This window comes from Mercenaria mercenaria, chromosome 12 (genome assembly GCF_021730395.1).
Source record: "Mercenaria mercenaria strain notata chromosome 12, MADL_Memer_1, whole genome shotgun sequence".
In the NCBI taxonomy this organism is placed as follows: domain Eukaryota; kingdom Metazoa; phylum Mollusca; class Bivalvia; order Venerida; family Veneridae; genus Mercenaria; species Mercenaria mercenaria.
The window spans coordinates 41730204-41741796 of record NC_069372.1 but is presented as its reverse complement, the minus strand read 5'-3'; the positions used below and the strand labels follow the sequence as shown (position 1 = coordinate 41741796).

General features: G+C 32.6%; 1 protein-coding gene and 1 long non-coding RNA gene across 3 annotated transcripts; both read right to left on the bottom strand.

The window, feature by feature from the left end:
- Window positions 1–275: 275 nt before the first annotated feature.
- Window positions 276–1601, bottom strand: LOC128547552 (uncharacterized). The gene has a single exon (XM_053520540.1). The coding sequence runs from the start codon at window positions 1599–1601 to the stop codon at window positions 276–278; it is 1326 nt and encodes a 441-aa protein (XP_053376515.1).
- An 804-nt stretch (window positions 1602–2405) lies between these two features.
- LOC128547347 (uncharacterized) lies at window positions 2406–11593 on the bottom strand. 2 transcript variants are annotated; one of them, XR_008366469.1, is made up of 6 exons: window positions 10956–11593; window positions 8829–8898; window positions 8328–8428; window positions 7789–7856; window positions 4504–6664; window positions 2406–2651 (listed from the first exon to the last, which is right to left on the bottom strand). It is a non-coding gene; the product is annotated as an uncharacterized LOC128547347 (long non-coding RNA). The 2 variants fall into 2 exon arrangements; XR_008366468.1 differs by having other exon boundaries at window positions 2406–2654; window positions 10956–11592.

The window sequence follows — 11593 nt, the reverse complement described above, 5'->3', positions numbered from 1 at the left end:
GTCACCTAGGAAGAATTCATCGCTCGAACCCACATCGGTGAGGGGCAAGTGATTTGAAGTCAGCAACCTTGACCACTCGGCTACGGAGGCCCCTTGTATTATTTTGTAGTTTTGACTACTTTTAATACCTATTTATAATGTTTACATCTAAAAATCAAACTTACAGATAAGTTGCAAGAATGAACTTTAGTTTAAAATTGGTAACTTATTTAGATGTGTTTAGGCACAGCTCTGAGTTGCTTTGAAAATTTTAAAGCACAAATGTATACGTAAAGTCAATCGGATATATCAAAAATAATTACTTTGTCAGAACTAGCACATGTTGAGATTAAACAACTCCTTTTGTCGTCATAATGTAACGCAATTGGTTTCTGTAGACCAGTGTCTTTGGCTACCAACTGTCCGAGGCATTTCCCATTCTTATCAAACATCACAATATTGTGTGAATCGCATCCAGACAGGAACACGGTTCCATCACTAGATACACTTACACCTAATGTGTTGACAAGCCTTTTGTCCCGCAGTTCTCTTTGTACCGTATAATCTCTTCCCAGACAGACGGCTCCATCACTGCAATCTGTTACGATAACAGTTTCCCCACTGACTGCCATATGTCGAATAGCCGATTTAAATATATTCTGACCATAGATATCTTTTCTAACAGTTTTCAGTAGAGTACCGGATGTACTGTAGACATTTACACCTTTTCCGGTAGATATCCACAGTTCTCCAGGACAGTAAACCATTCCCAAAAGGTATCCAAATGCTACAGTTATCTCTCTTAGCTTAGAAAATGAACTGCCGACTGATATAAACTGAACCTTGTCGTTGCTCATTTTTACAGCGACTTCATTCTGACCAGTACAACAGATACCCATAGGACAGCCACCTAGGTCACAGTGATCCTTGAAGTTATAATTCATATCAAGCCTCTTAATATTCCTATTATCGCAGTCAGCCAGTATGATCGTACCGTCCTGTAGCTGACATACATCAATTATATAACACGTCTTACGGTCGTTTTGCATTTTGATATTTATCTTCTTTTTTGATTTCACCTTATATATTCTTCGGGCAGTTTGACGTTCATTTTCTGTAACGGTATTCACATGTCCTAAAGTTGTCGCTGTCAAAATGGAGGTCTTCAAATCTGTATTTTCTGTAAAACATAAAGCTTTACAACCTGCCGCCTCGCGTTCTTCAACCAATTTTTCTGCATCATTTACAGTCTGTTGTATCAGTTTCATCTGAACAAACTGTTGTCCTGCTTCTATACTGGTAACTGTCTGCAACTGACTACTTACAGTCTCAATTTCCTTTTTCGAATTTGCCATCATGTTGATATTATACTGCAGGTTTTCTTTCTCAGAAGTATAGTTCTTGTTAAGAGCGCCAATTGCTCCATGCTTTAATTTCCGGATATGCTCTATGAAGCTCCTCTCAATGTCCTCGATTTTGGCAAGCACGTCGTCCCTTTGCTGTTCAATGCTATCGATGTTTTTCTGTGTTTTCCTATCAATGGCAATAAGACGCTCTTGAATGTTTCTCGTCTGATTCTGTAAACGTTGTACTTCTTGTTGGTCGACGAGAGATGTGTGCATGTCTTTTATTTCACTAACGTCATTACAGGACCTAAGAAATAAAAGAAAACAAGCAGTTTTATTAACCGCACGTGACGTTGGCAAAGAAAAAAGGCTCGGTAAAAGTGATTCGGAAATAAATTAGATTTATCTAAGTGTTATAAAAAAAAAATCCTAAACAACGGAAGGCGGACAACAAAGTCCCCTTCCCCCTCCAGCTAAATTTGACCAAGGCGAAGAAAATCCCCTCTCTGATTTTAATTATAACCTTATCAATTGTAATGCCTTAGTCATGATACCTTTACAAAATTTTGAGATTGTATTTAACGAAATCAAGGGGTAGAAGAACAAACTTGGGTCGAATTGGGTTGGACGGATTTTGTCCTCTAGTGGGATGATTTTGATCTACATGAAAATACAACACTCATAGTAATCTTATACGTATATTCTAAATTATTGAGAATCGTTTTCATTTACAAGTAATACCTAATAAACAAATGAAAGCCCTAAAAGTATTTTTAAAAATGGTAAAATCTCATTACTTTCATTATTGTCTATTTTGAAAATTATTAAATTTTCTAAAACTATTGAGATCCAAGAATGTAAATATACAAATAATGTAAATAATAAATTGTCATCTGCTGTTACATATTGTTGTACGAAGGTACATATTTTGTTTCAAATAACAGTATATTTGTTAAGCAATTATGTCACAGGGGTAATTAAATAGAGTTGTACTATGTTCCTTTGCTATGCACTTCGCACAGTAGACCATATCATGGTTCCACAGTACATCTCAATGTCCTGTTTGGATGGTAAACGACATTTTGTAGCTATGGTAACCATATTCCTCGTTTTGTAGCAACTGTGTCTATTAGCTTATGTGAAATAAAAGCTTTTCTTTGACCATGCTGGTTGGTACATTTTGTACACAGATACTCCTCACATTCTGGACAGTACTTGACAGCTTCCTCCCTTACATGGTATCCCTCACACTTGGTACATGTGTACTCAAAGTCCGCATCCGAACCGTCTCTGATTGATGCGGAGAATCTTCCTGCAGCCATTTTACTGCTATGTAAAATTTAAATTTGTTTGTTTCATTTTAGTTTTCAGATGGTAGGTATTTTGATAAAATATCAAACTTCATGTCTTTATCTCTCTTTATCATAGTTATACATGTTTGTAAATTTGAATTAATATCTTTATCAAAATGATATCACGTCAAGTCCAAACTAACGGTTCAACTCACTATGATATTCTATTGTTCCGTGTTTTACTCTATTTGTCAAATAAAACTCTATCATATTTTGTACAAACTATTTGAGAATGTGTGTTTAAATGGAATAAATTTGAAATCGGGCCATCTAATATAAAATCACACTAGATTAATATGACTAGAGGGTCATGATGACCCTGGATCGCACACCAGAGTAATATGAGCTACATGTTTCAAATGTCAAACTGATATTTTTAGAATTTTTTTGGAAGATTTTCTGATGTACAATCAAGTAACCCCTGGGGCGGAGCCAAGTTTACCCCGGGGGTCATGAATGGAACAAAGTTTGTAGAAGTCTACTAGGCAATGTAACATATCAAATATCTAAGATCTAGGCCTTCTGGTTTATTTTTAGCAAATTTATGAAGATTTCCCTATATACAATCAAGTAACCCTTGGGGCTGGGTAAATTTGACCCTAGGGGGGTCCAGATTTGAATTTTTTTTGTAGAAGTCTACTAGGCAATGCTACACGTCAAATATCTAAGATCTAGGCCTTCTGGTTTATTTTTAGAAAATTTTTGAAGATTTTCCTATGTAAAATCAAGTAACCCCTGGGCCGGGTAATTTTGACCCCGGGGTCATGATTTGAATAAATTTTGAAGAGGTCCATTAGGCAATGCTACATGTCAAATATCTAAGCTGTAGGCCTTCTGGTTTATTTTTAGAAAAATCTGAAGATTTTTCTATGTACAATCAAGTAACTCCATTGGGCGGGGTCAATTTGATCCCAGAGGTCATGATTTGAACAAATTTTGTCTACTAGGCAATGCTACACGTTAAATATCTAAGATCTAGGCCTTCTGGTTTATTTTTAGAAAATATTTGAAGATTTTCCTATGTAAAATCAAGTGACCCCTGGGGCGGGGTCAATTTTGACCACGGGGTCATGATTTGAACAACTTTAGTAGAGGTCCTCTAGGCAATGCTACAGGTCAAATATCTAAGCTCTAGGGCTTCTGGTTTTTGAGAAGAAGATTTTTTAAGATTTTCCTATGTAAAATCAAGTGACCCCTAGGGCGGGGTCAATTTTGACCCCGGGGCCATGATTTGAACAAACTTGGTAGAGGTCCACTAGGCAATGCTTCACACCAAATATCTAAGCTCTAGGGCTTCTGGTTTTTGAGAAGAGGTTTTTAAAGTTTTTCCTTTCTGTTGCCATGGCAACCAGAGTTCTGCATGGAATTCAATTCTTTGAACAATTTTTAAAGAAGACCATCCAAGGAACATCCCTGTGAAGTTTCATCAAAATTGGCCTGTTGGTTTAGGAGGAGATGTTGTTTAAAGGAAAGTGTGGACGGACGGACGCTGGACGGACGGACGGACGGACGCCGGACGGTGAGCGATCACAATAGCTTACCCTGAGCACTTTGTGCTCTGGTGAGTTAAAAAAATACAAACTTATTCAATTTCACTTTTCATTGTTTTCTTGTTTCACGGACCCTCAAGAAAAATAGGTAATAGATCTACCCCATTATTCACACAAAGAGATTTTTAAAAAAATTATCAGAATATAGATTATGATTTTATTTATATATTTCACAAGATAACATGCTTAGACACGAACTGTATATAAATACGACCAAATTAACTGAAACATTTAAAAGCAGTTATTTCCGATAGTTATATACAAAACCTAACTTACCGAAGTCTGTTAGAGAAATTTTCTTTCCGAATTTACATTATAAGACATAGTTTTTAAACATTTTTCAGTCCCCTGTCAACAAAACACTTCTCTTGTTTACAAGGAATTTGATATGGGTTAAATTTCCTTGCTCTATTTTTAATGTTTAAAGGGAGAGAAGTAACTGAAAATTTCTGATTCTTGCTATCTGCAGTTATTACTCATGTTCATAGTTATTTTCCGCAATGCTAAGAATTGAAAACATAAACGTGCGTGTTCACCTTTGCTAAACCATGAAAAATCTAATTAAGTGTGGTGTTCTGGAAAGAATATTAATGTGACACAATCGTGGCACCGTTAACTATCGCACCACCGTTAAATGTCGCAACCAAAGTCAAATATAGAAAGGTTGACGTGATATGTTACAACCACCGCTAAATGTAGACATTGTAACTAAAAAATTAAAACCGGAATTTTTAACATTTTGACTCCAAATATATATTGCCAACTGCATCAGATAATATATATACAATATTTAAATGCTGTGTGTTATTTTTTAAAAGAGATATTTACTCCAAAAAATTTAGTCCCCATAGCATTTTTGGAAATAGGATAGACAACTCCTGAATGACTATCTCATCAAATTTGCTGATATAAAAATCAACTTAGGTATTTTCCCGGGATACCCTCATTAAAGTCTGTTTCTTCATTTCATTCAGACATGGAATGTAAACAAATACAGGAACAACTTAACAGTACAAGGACATCAAACAACCTATTTCATTTTCCTTCAGGACAGGTACACATGTTAGGTCATACTTGTAGTTAATAAACCAAAATGTAAAACAATTAATTAGCTCATCAAAGAAATGAAGACTAATAACTTCACAATATTTTATTACCTCCCTTCATTACATTTATCATCTACATTCTACATATTTTTTATGGAATTACCTCCCTTTATCTCAAATAAGCTTTCTTATAATTATTGCAATTTAATCAGTCAGTATTTTTACCTTAATTTTCAGACAAATAAATTTATATTTTTTTAATCCATGGTAAGATGAAAAGCATAAATTATATTAAAGAATACCATAAAGCATTTATCACACATGAATGCAAGGTATACACAACAAATAATTTTGAGCCTTGTTGCCAATGACAATGTTGAAAAATATTAAAACTCAGATTGCATAACAGTGAGATAAAATCTTTTTAAGTTAAGTTAATAATTCCCATATTAACTTATGACTACAAAAAATTTAAAGTATGTTGTTATTCCCATTTCAGTCCAACATATCTAAAGAAGTAAATACTACAAAGACAGTATATCAAATTTTTGAAAATAAAATTCCACCAACATATTTTGTTCTTATTTCTTTTATCTTGATTATGTAGTGTACTTATCTAGAATGATGAGATATTTTGAAATGTATATTTCTTTATTCTCCTGGATGGAAAAAAATAAAATATATAAACAAAACAACCAATTATACCAACCAAATTGTAAAATACTTAAGTTTCTTTGATGTTAGTAATTATATGTTGAGACATGAAAACAACATAAAATATCAACATAAAATATAACTAAAAAATTGTGGCACATCATATGTAGATTAGATTAGACTGTATTATACAAATATTTATATGAAAATATGTGACAACTCTGGTTAAATAGAATATTAGTTAACTTATGGTAAAATGTTGAACTGCTTTAACATTAATCTAAAAGTGATGAATGAGTTCATCTTACCATAACTTTGACATTTAATGTATTATTAAGAAAACTATAACATACAAGAAATGACACACAGACAGTATAAGTTGCTGAATGACTGGGTCAGTCTCCACCACAAATACTATGAAACTTAAAAAGTCCAATTAAATGTGTTTTCTTTAAATTAGATTGATCACATTTTAACACTCTATGAATGCAATAGTTAAATGCTTGCTTCTTACATGCATGCAATAATGGAAATAAAAATGATTTAACAATATATGTATACAGTCTTGTCATGATACACATTCTGTACAGATGATAATACATAGAAAAGTCAACATATTTATTATATGGGTCCATCTCAGTTTACAGCTGGTGCATGGCTGTCTTGCACTTGAATATACATCTTGCAGCACAGTTGGGGTAAATTCCATTTCACATGACAACACACTTGTAGCACTTCTGGAAATACAAATGTAAAACTTTATTACATAAAGAGAATAAAACATGATAGTTTTTAAAACAATTATAACATCATTTTAGACATTTGCAGATATTCTAATCTTAGAAATATATTATCAAGCAGCAAGTCAGGTAACTCTACAAATTGACATTTTGTCTAATTTCAACTTGTCTAAGGAATTACCTGTTTTAAGCAGCAAGATTGTGTTGCTACTTGGCTTGCTGGTTTATTTAAATTTTACATATACTTAGATCCACTAAATGACAAGTTATTTAATAGGACTTTCTGAAAAGATTGCATATTTTATAATATTCAATGTACATATATTCAATAAAATGGTGAAAAAAATAAACAGATAAATCTGATGATGTTCACCTATGATCTCACCTAAAAGCTCCAACAACAACCTACAACCTCTGATTAGTATATGATGTAATAATGATAAACTACCTAAAGTGTTTTTATATAGCATGCAAAAACAATGAACTTGAGAACTGCCAAAACTTCACCTTATGAGTAATATATGTTCACTTTTCCCCTTGTTGAAAGTGTTGTTTTTCTTAAAGCATTTGAAATCATAGATATTATAAGTACAATGCAACCTATGTAGAGCAACACCCTGTGGGATATACAAATATTTTAGTTATTTTGAGGTTGTTGTTCTGGAGAAGTAAATTTGATAGTTATATTTCAGCTTAGGGAAATTCTCATGATGTTGTTATAGAGAGGTTTTTGCTTCAGAGTGAGCTACTCTGGAGAGGTTGTACTGTGAAAATTGCTTCAAACTTCATCTCCTTTAACTGAGCTAAATGAAGAAAAACAACAAAGGATTTTCCAAATTTAGAATTTCCTTGTTTACAATTTGACATTTAATGTTAGGCAACTATGCAGACATATTTTTATGTGACACAATGCCGCCTTTAACTATTTTATTCCAATGAACAAATTGTCAGTCTTGACAAAATCATGTGAAAAAAAGATCACAGTAAAAAAATTAATCCTAATCATTTTATATATATTGCAAAATCAGCTTTACAGAACTCATAAGTGACAAAAAATTAAATTCAAATATTGCCTTTGTGATGTGCAGCACTGGCCATGTCTTTTTATCACAATAGTTTACCTTATTTATATCTGTTACTTTTGTCATAACTTCTATGTCCCTTCTGCACTAACAATTGTCTTCAAGTTCTGAAATATTGTAAAACATTAATTCACACACATTCTAGGAAATCAACATAAAATCAGTGTCAAGCATTTGAATATAATTGTTTTAATTATCTTAATACAAAGATACAAATGTACTTCATGTTTTTGCTGACTGATACAATATACTGAAATTTGTATTTCAATATTTATTATCAAAGTACATGTTCATTCTATTTTTGAAATGTTGACATTACAAAGCTATCACATATTTATTACTAAACCATATCTATTATCATTATTTTTAATGGAGATATGTACTTAGTAAATTGAGGGATACACAAAGCTACAGGAAAGAAATGTTTATGCCAGGCTGACATAAAGTCCAGAAGGTTCACATCTTGTCAGGAATGTCAGTCTTATAGCTGTCTTGTACAGTTATTTCAGGAGCAAGAATGTAGCCATACAGCATATAAATGCTTTGAGACCTTTGTTTAACATACAAAAGCATAATACCTCCTGCATTTTTCATAATGGTAACATCTTCTTGGACTGCCACAGGGTAAGACAGGTCAAACAACTGTACATGTACATACTCAAACTTTTCCCTACCAAAACTGAAAATGAAAATTATACAACATTTTTTTTTTCCTTTATTTTTGTACAAAAGATGACCTATGCATTTAATACAGACTTTTTACATTTATTAATCTAAATATATTAAAATTTATAAAATATCTCATAACTCATTGTATGATTAAAATTATAATCATTAATAAACTATATCAAACATGAACCTGAAGTGTTCTAATTTATAAAGCTGCAATTAATATCGAAAAAAAAATGCAACTATTGTATACAATGTATATTAAAAAAAGTATCACGAACCTGATTATAAAACAGTCTCAGTTCAAATGTAATAACACATGACTGTCAGAAAATCAATGTATGTTGTACTTTAATGATATCATCATGACATGAATGCCATCAATAAACTTCATATATAACAAACTATACCACTATGTCAGCCTCTTTCTTGTATTTTCTACAGCTTCCAAAGACAGACTGCAACTACATGTATCAAACACTGTAAGTAAAAGATACAAATAATCATTACACAAGAGAATTTTTCATGTTAAATAAAGGGAGTTAATTAATTGCAATCTGAGAATTTTTGCTAAACATAAAGGGAAGTAAATTATCAATAAAATGAATGAAGAAAAATGCATATATAAGGGAGGTAATTTAGAAAAAAACAACAACTTCAAATGTCAGTATAATGATAGTTGACATTGACAATGACCTATATCAAGTATGCACAACATAAGAAACAGCAAGCACTTGAAAAATGCATTATATTTCCTTGCAATATCAAGAATATTTGACTGTATGTAAGGGTTCTCTACATGCTGTTATACTGAAAAAACTTTAGTCTAAATATAGCTTACTGGTACTGATGATAAACCCGGACAGATGATAAAGTCGATCACCTTAGAAATATTCGACTGCAATTGGTTATTTATAAAATTGAACACACCATCTAATAGTTTTCACTTACAACACCAACTGTTGTAAACAAAAACAAAATTGGTAAATATTCTGTATAAATAAATGACTTACATTTATTTGTATAAAAAATATTTATCCAAAATTACTGGGGAAGAGGGTGTTTTTTGCGCATGCTCACTGTCGAAACATGAAGGCCTGACATTTGATAACTTTTCATTACTTGACCAGGAATGACTGTTGCAGCTTTTTGGGGAACGTTTCAATATAATAATACCAAGAAAATTTTGTAAATGAAAAAGTGTTCGAATTTATCATCAGTCAACGTTCATACAGTCCCCATTTTACATACCCCTTTCATGGCCTCACTTCGTGAGAGTTTGCTTACGAAATACAAATTTGAATTATGTAAAGTTTTCAGCAAAGGTTAAGCTTTATTTTGATACCGACCATTGATTACAATTTGCAGAAATAAAAAAGTTACAGGTAAAAAACCTCATTTTCTGTTCGGGTTTATCATCAGTACCTGTAGATCTATTTATATCTTCAAAAAAAGGAAGTCCCAAATTTCCACAGCTATTCACAGGCTGAAAATTTTAGGTACTAATATCAGCAAAGAGGCTGATATCTATACTTTTTAATAACTATCGTCAAAGGTAGGGAAAAACTTACTGGAAAGGCATAAACTTCTGATCCACAGGTGCCCGTCCAGTCTTGGTGCCCATATGGGTGCCGCCCCCTCAAAAAAAAAAAAAAATAAATAAAAAAAAATAAAAAACACTGTTTTAAGCCTAAAACGAAAAAAAATTTTTTTTGAATTTTTTTCCCCCCCCTATATATACTCTTATATGGAAAAGGTGCATGTGTTGCCGTAACGCTATGGAGGTTTACTAGGACACGCTGTGGAACAACCAAAATGTCCAGTTCAGTACCAATGCAAGCTCCCCTGCTGCAATTTACACATCATGCATTTATAAATAGTAAACCATCCTTTTCTACCTAGTAAACAGCCTTAAATAACTTACATTTAATTCAAACAACCCAATTGTCTAGACACTTGCAAAATAACAGTGACGATCGGCCATTTTGTTTCAAAACGAAAGTAGAAAACCTATTCCGTTGTTTGCGTCTTAGAATTTAAATGTAAGTTATTTAAGGCTGTTTACTAGGTAGAATAGGATTGTTTACTATTTAATAAATGCATGGTGTGTAAATTGCAGCAGGGTAGCTTGCATTGGTACTGAACTGGACATTTTGGTTGTTCCACAGCGTGTCCTAGTAAACCTCCATAGCGTTACGGCAACACATGCACCTTTTCCATATAGAGTATATATATGGAAAAAAATTTTCAAAAATTTTTTTTTTTCGTTTTAGGCTTAAAACAGTGTTTTTAATTTTTTTTTTTTTTTTTTTTTTGGAGGGGGCGGCACCCATAAGGGCACCAAGACTGGACGGGCACCTGTGTTCTGATCTAGTCATTTCAATACATTTTCAGCTCATTTGCATATAAGAAGAAATTTACAGAATTCCCCCTGTTTCTCTTCATTTTCAAAAAAATCACCAAGATGGATATAAACCAAAACATTCTCCTATGTGTCAGCTATCAGATATATATTTCAACAAAAACTGTCAACTTACCTTGTTTTTAGAAGAAGACAAAATTCCATGTCAACTTTCGCTTCCCCGCAAAACTGTACCGGTGCACACATAAAAAAATCTCAACTGTGATTTTCAAAATAATACAGTCAGACCACAATTATTTCCCTTGAAAATAAAATGCTCTACATAAATGCCTACAGATTTGGATAGTTGAAGCAGATTTCGACAGTCTTTCATTTTTAACATTTTTATGAAATACATGCAAAATTGTTGTATAGTTTTGTCAAGAGTTCTTTCACTTTCACAGATGAAAATTTGAATAGACTTTCATCTTTACAAAATGATGAAATAAATTAAAATGCATTGCGCTTTAACGTTTCATTTTTCATTTTCACAGACAATTTGTTGAATTCTAAAGTTGTTGCTTCATTTAAACTAAGTGGAATATTAGACAGAATACAAAGCTGTTGTACCTTCGACACTCGTTTTAACTGTATTAAAATTTAAATTGTTTTAAGTCTTTGAGTGTGTATTTCTGCTTTTAAAAACTAGTTCTCATTCACTGTTCAAACGAATTTAAATTGGTATTTTTGTCACATGGAAAGCTGTGACTGTGAACACAGTGGGGATCGAACACTTGACCTCCGGATTGAGCAGTTCGGGGTAAAATTATACAT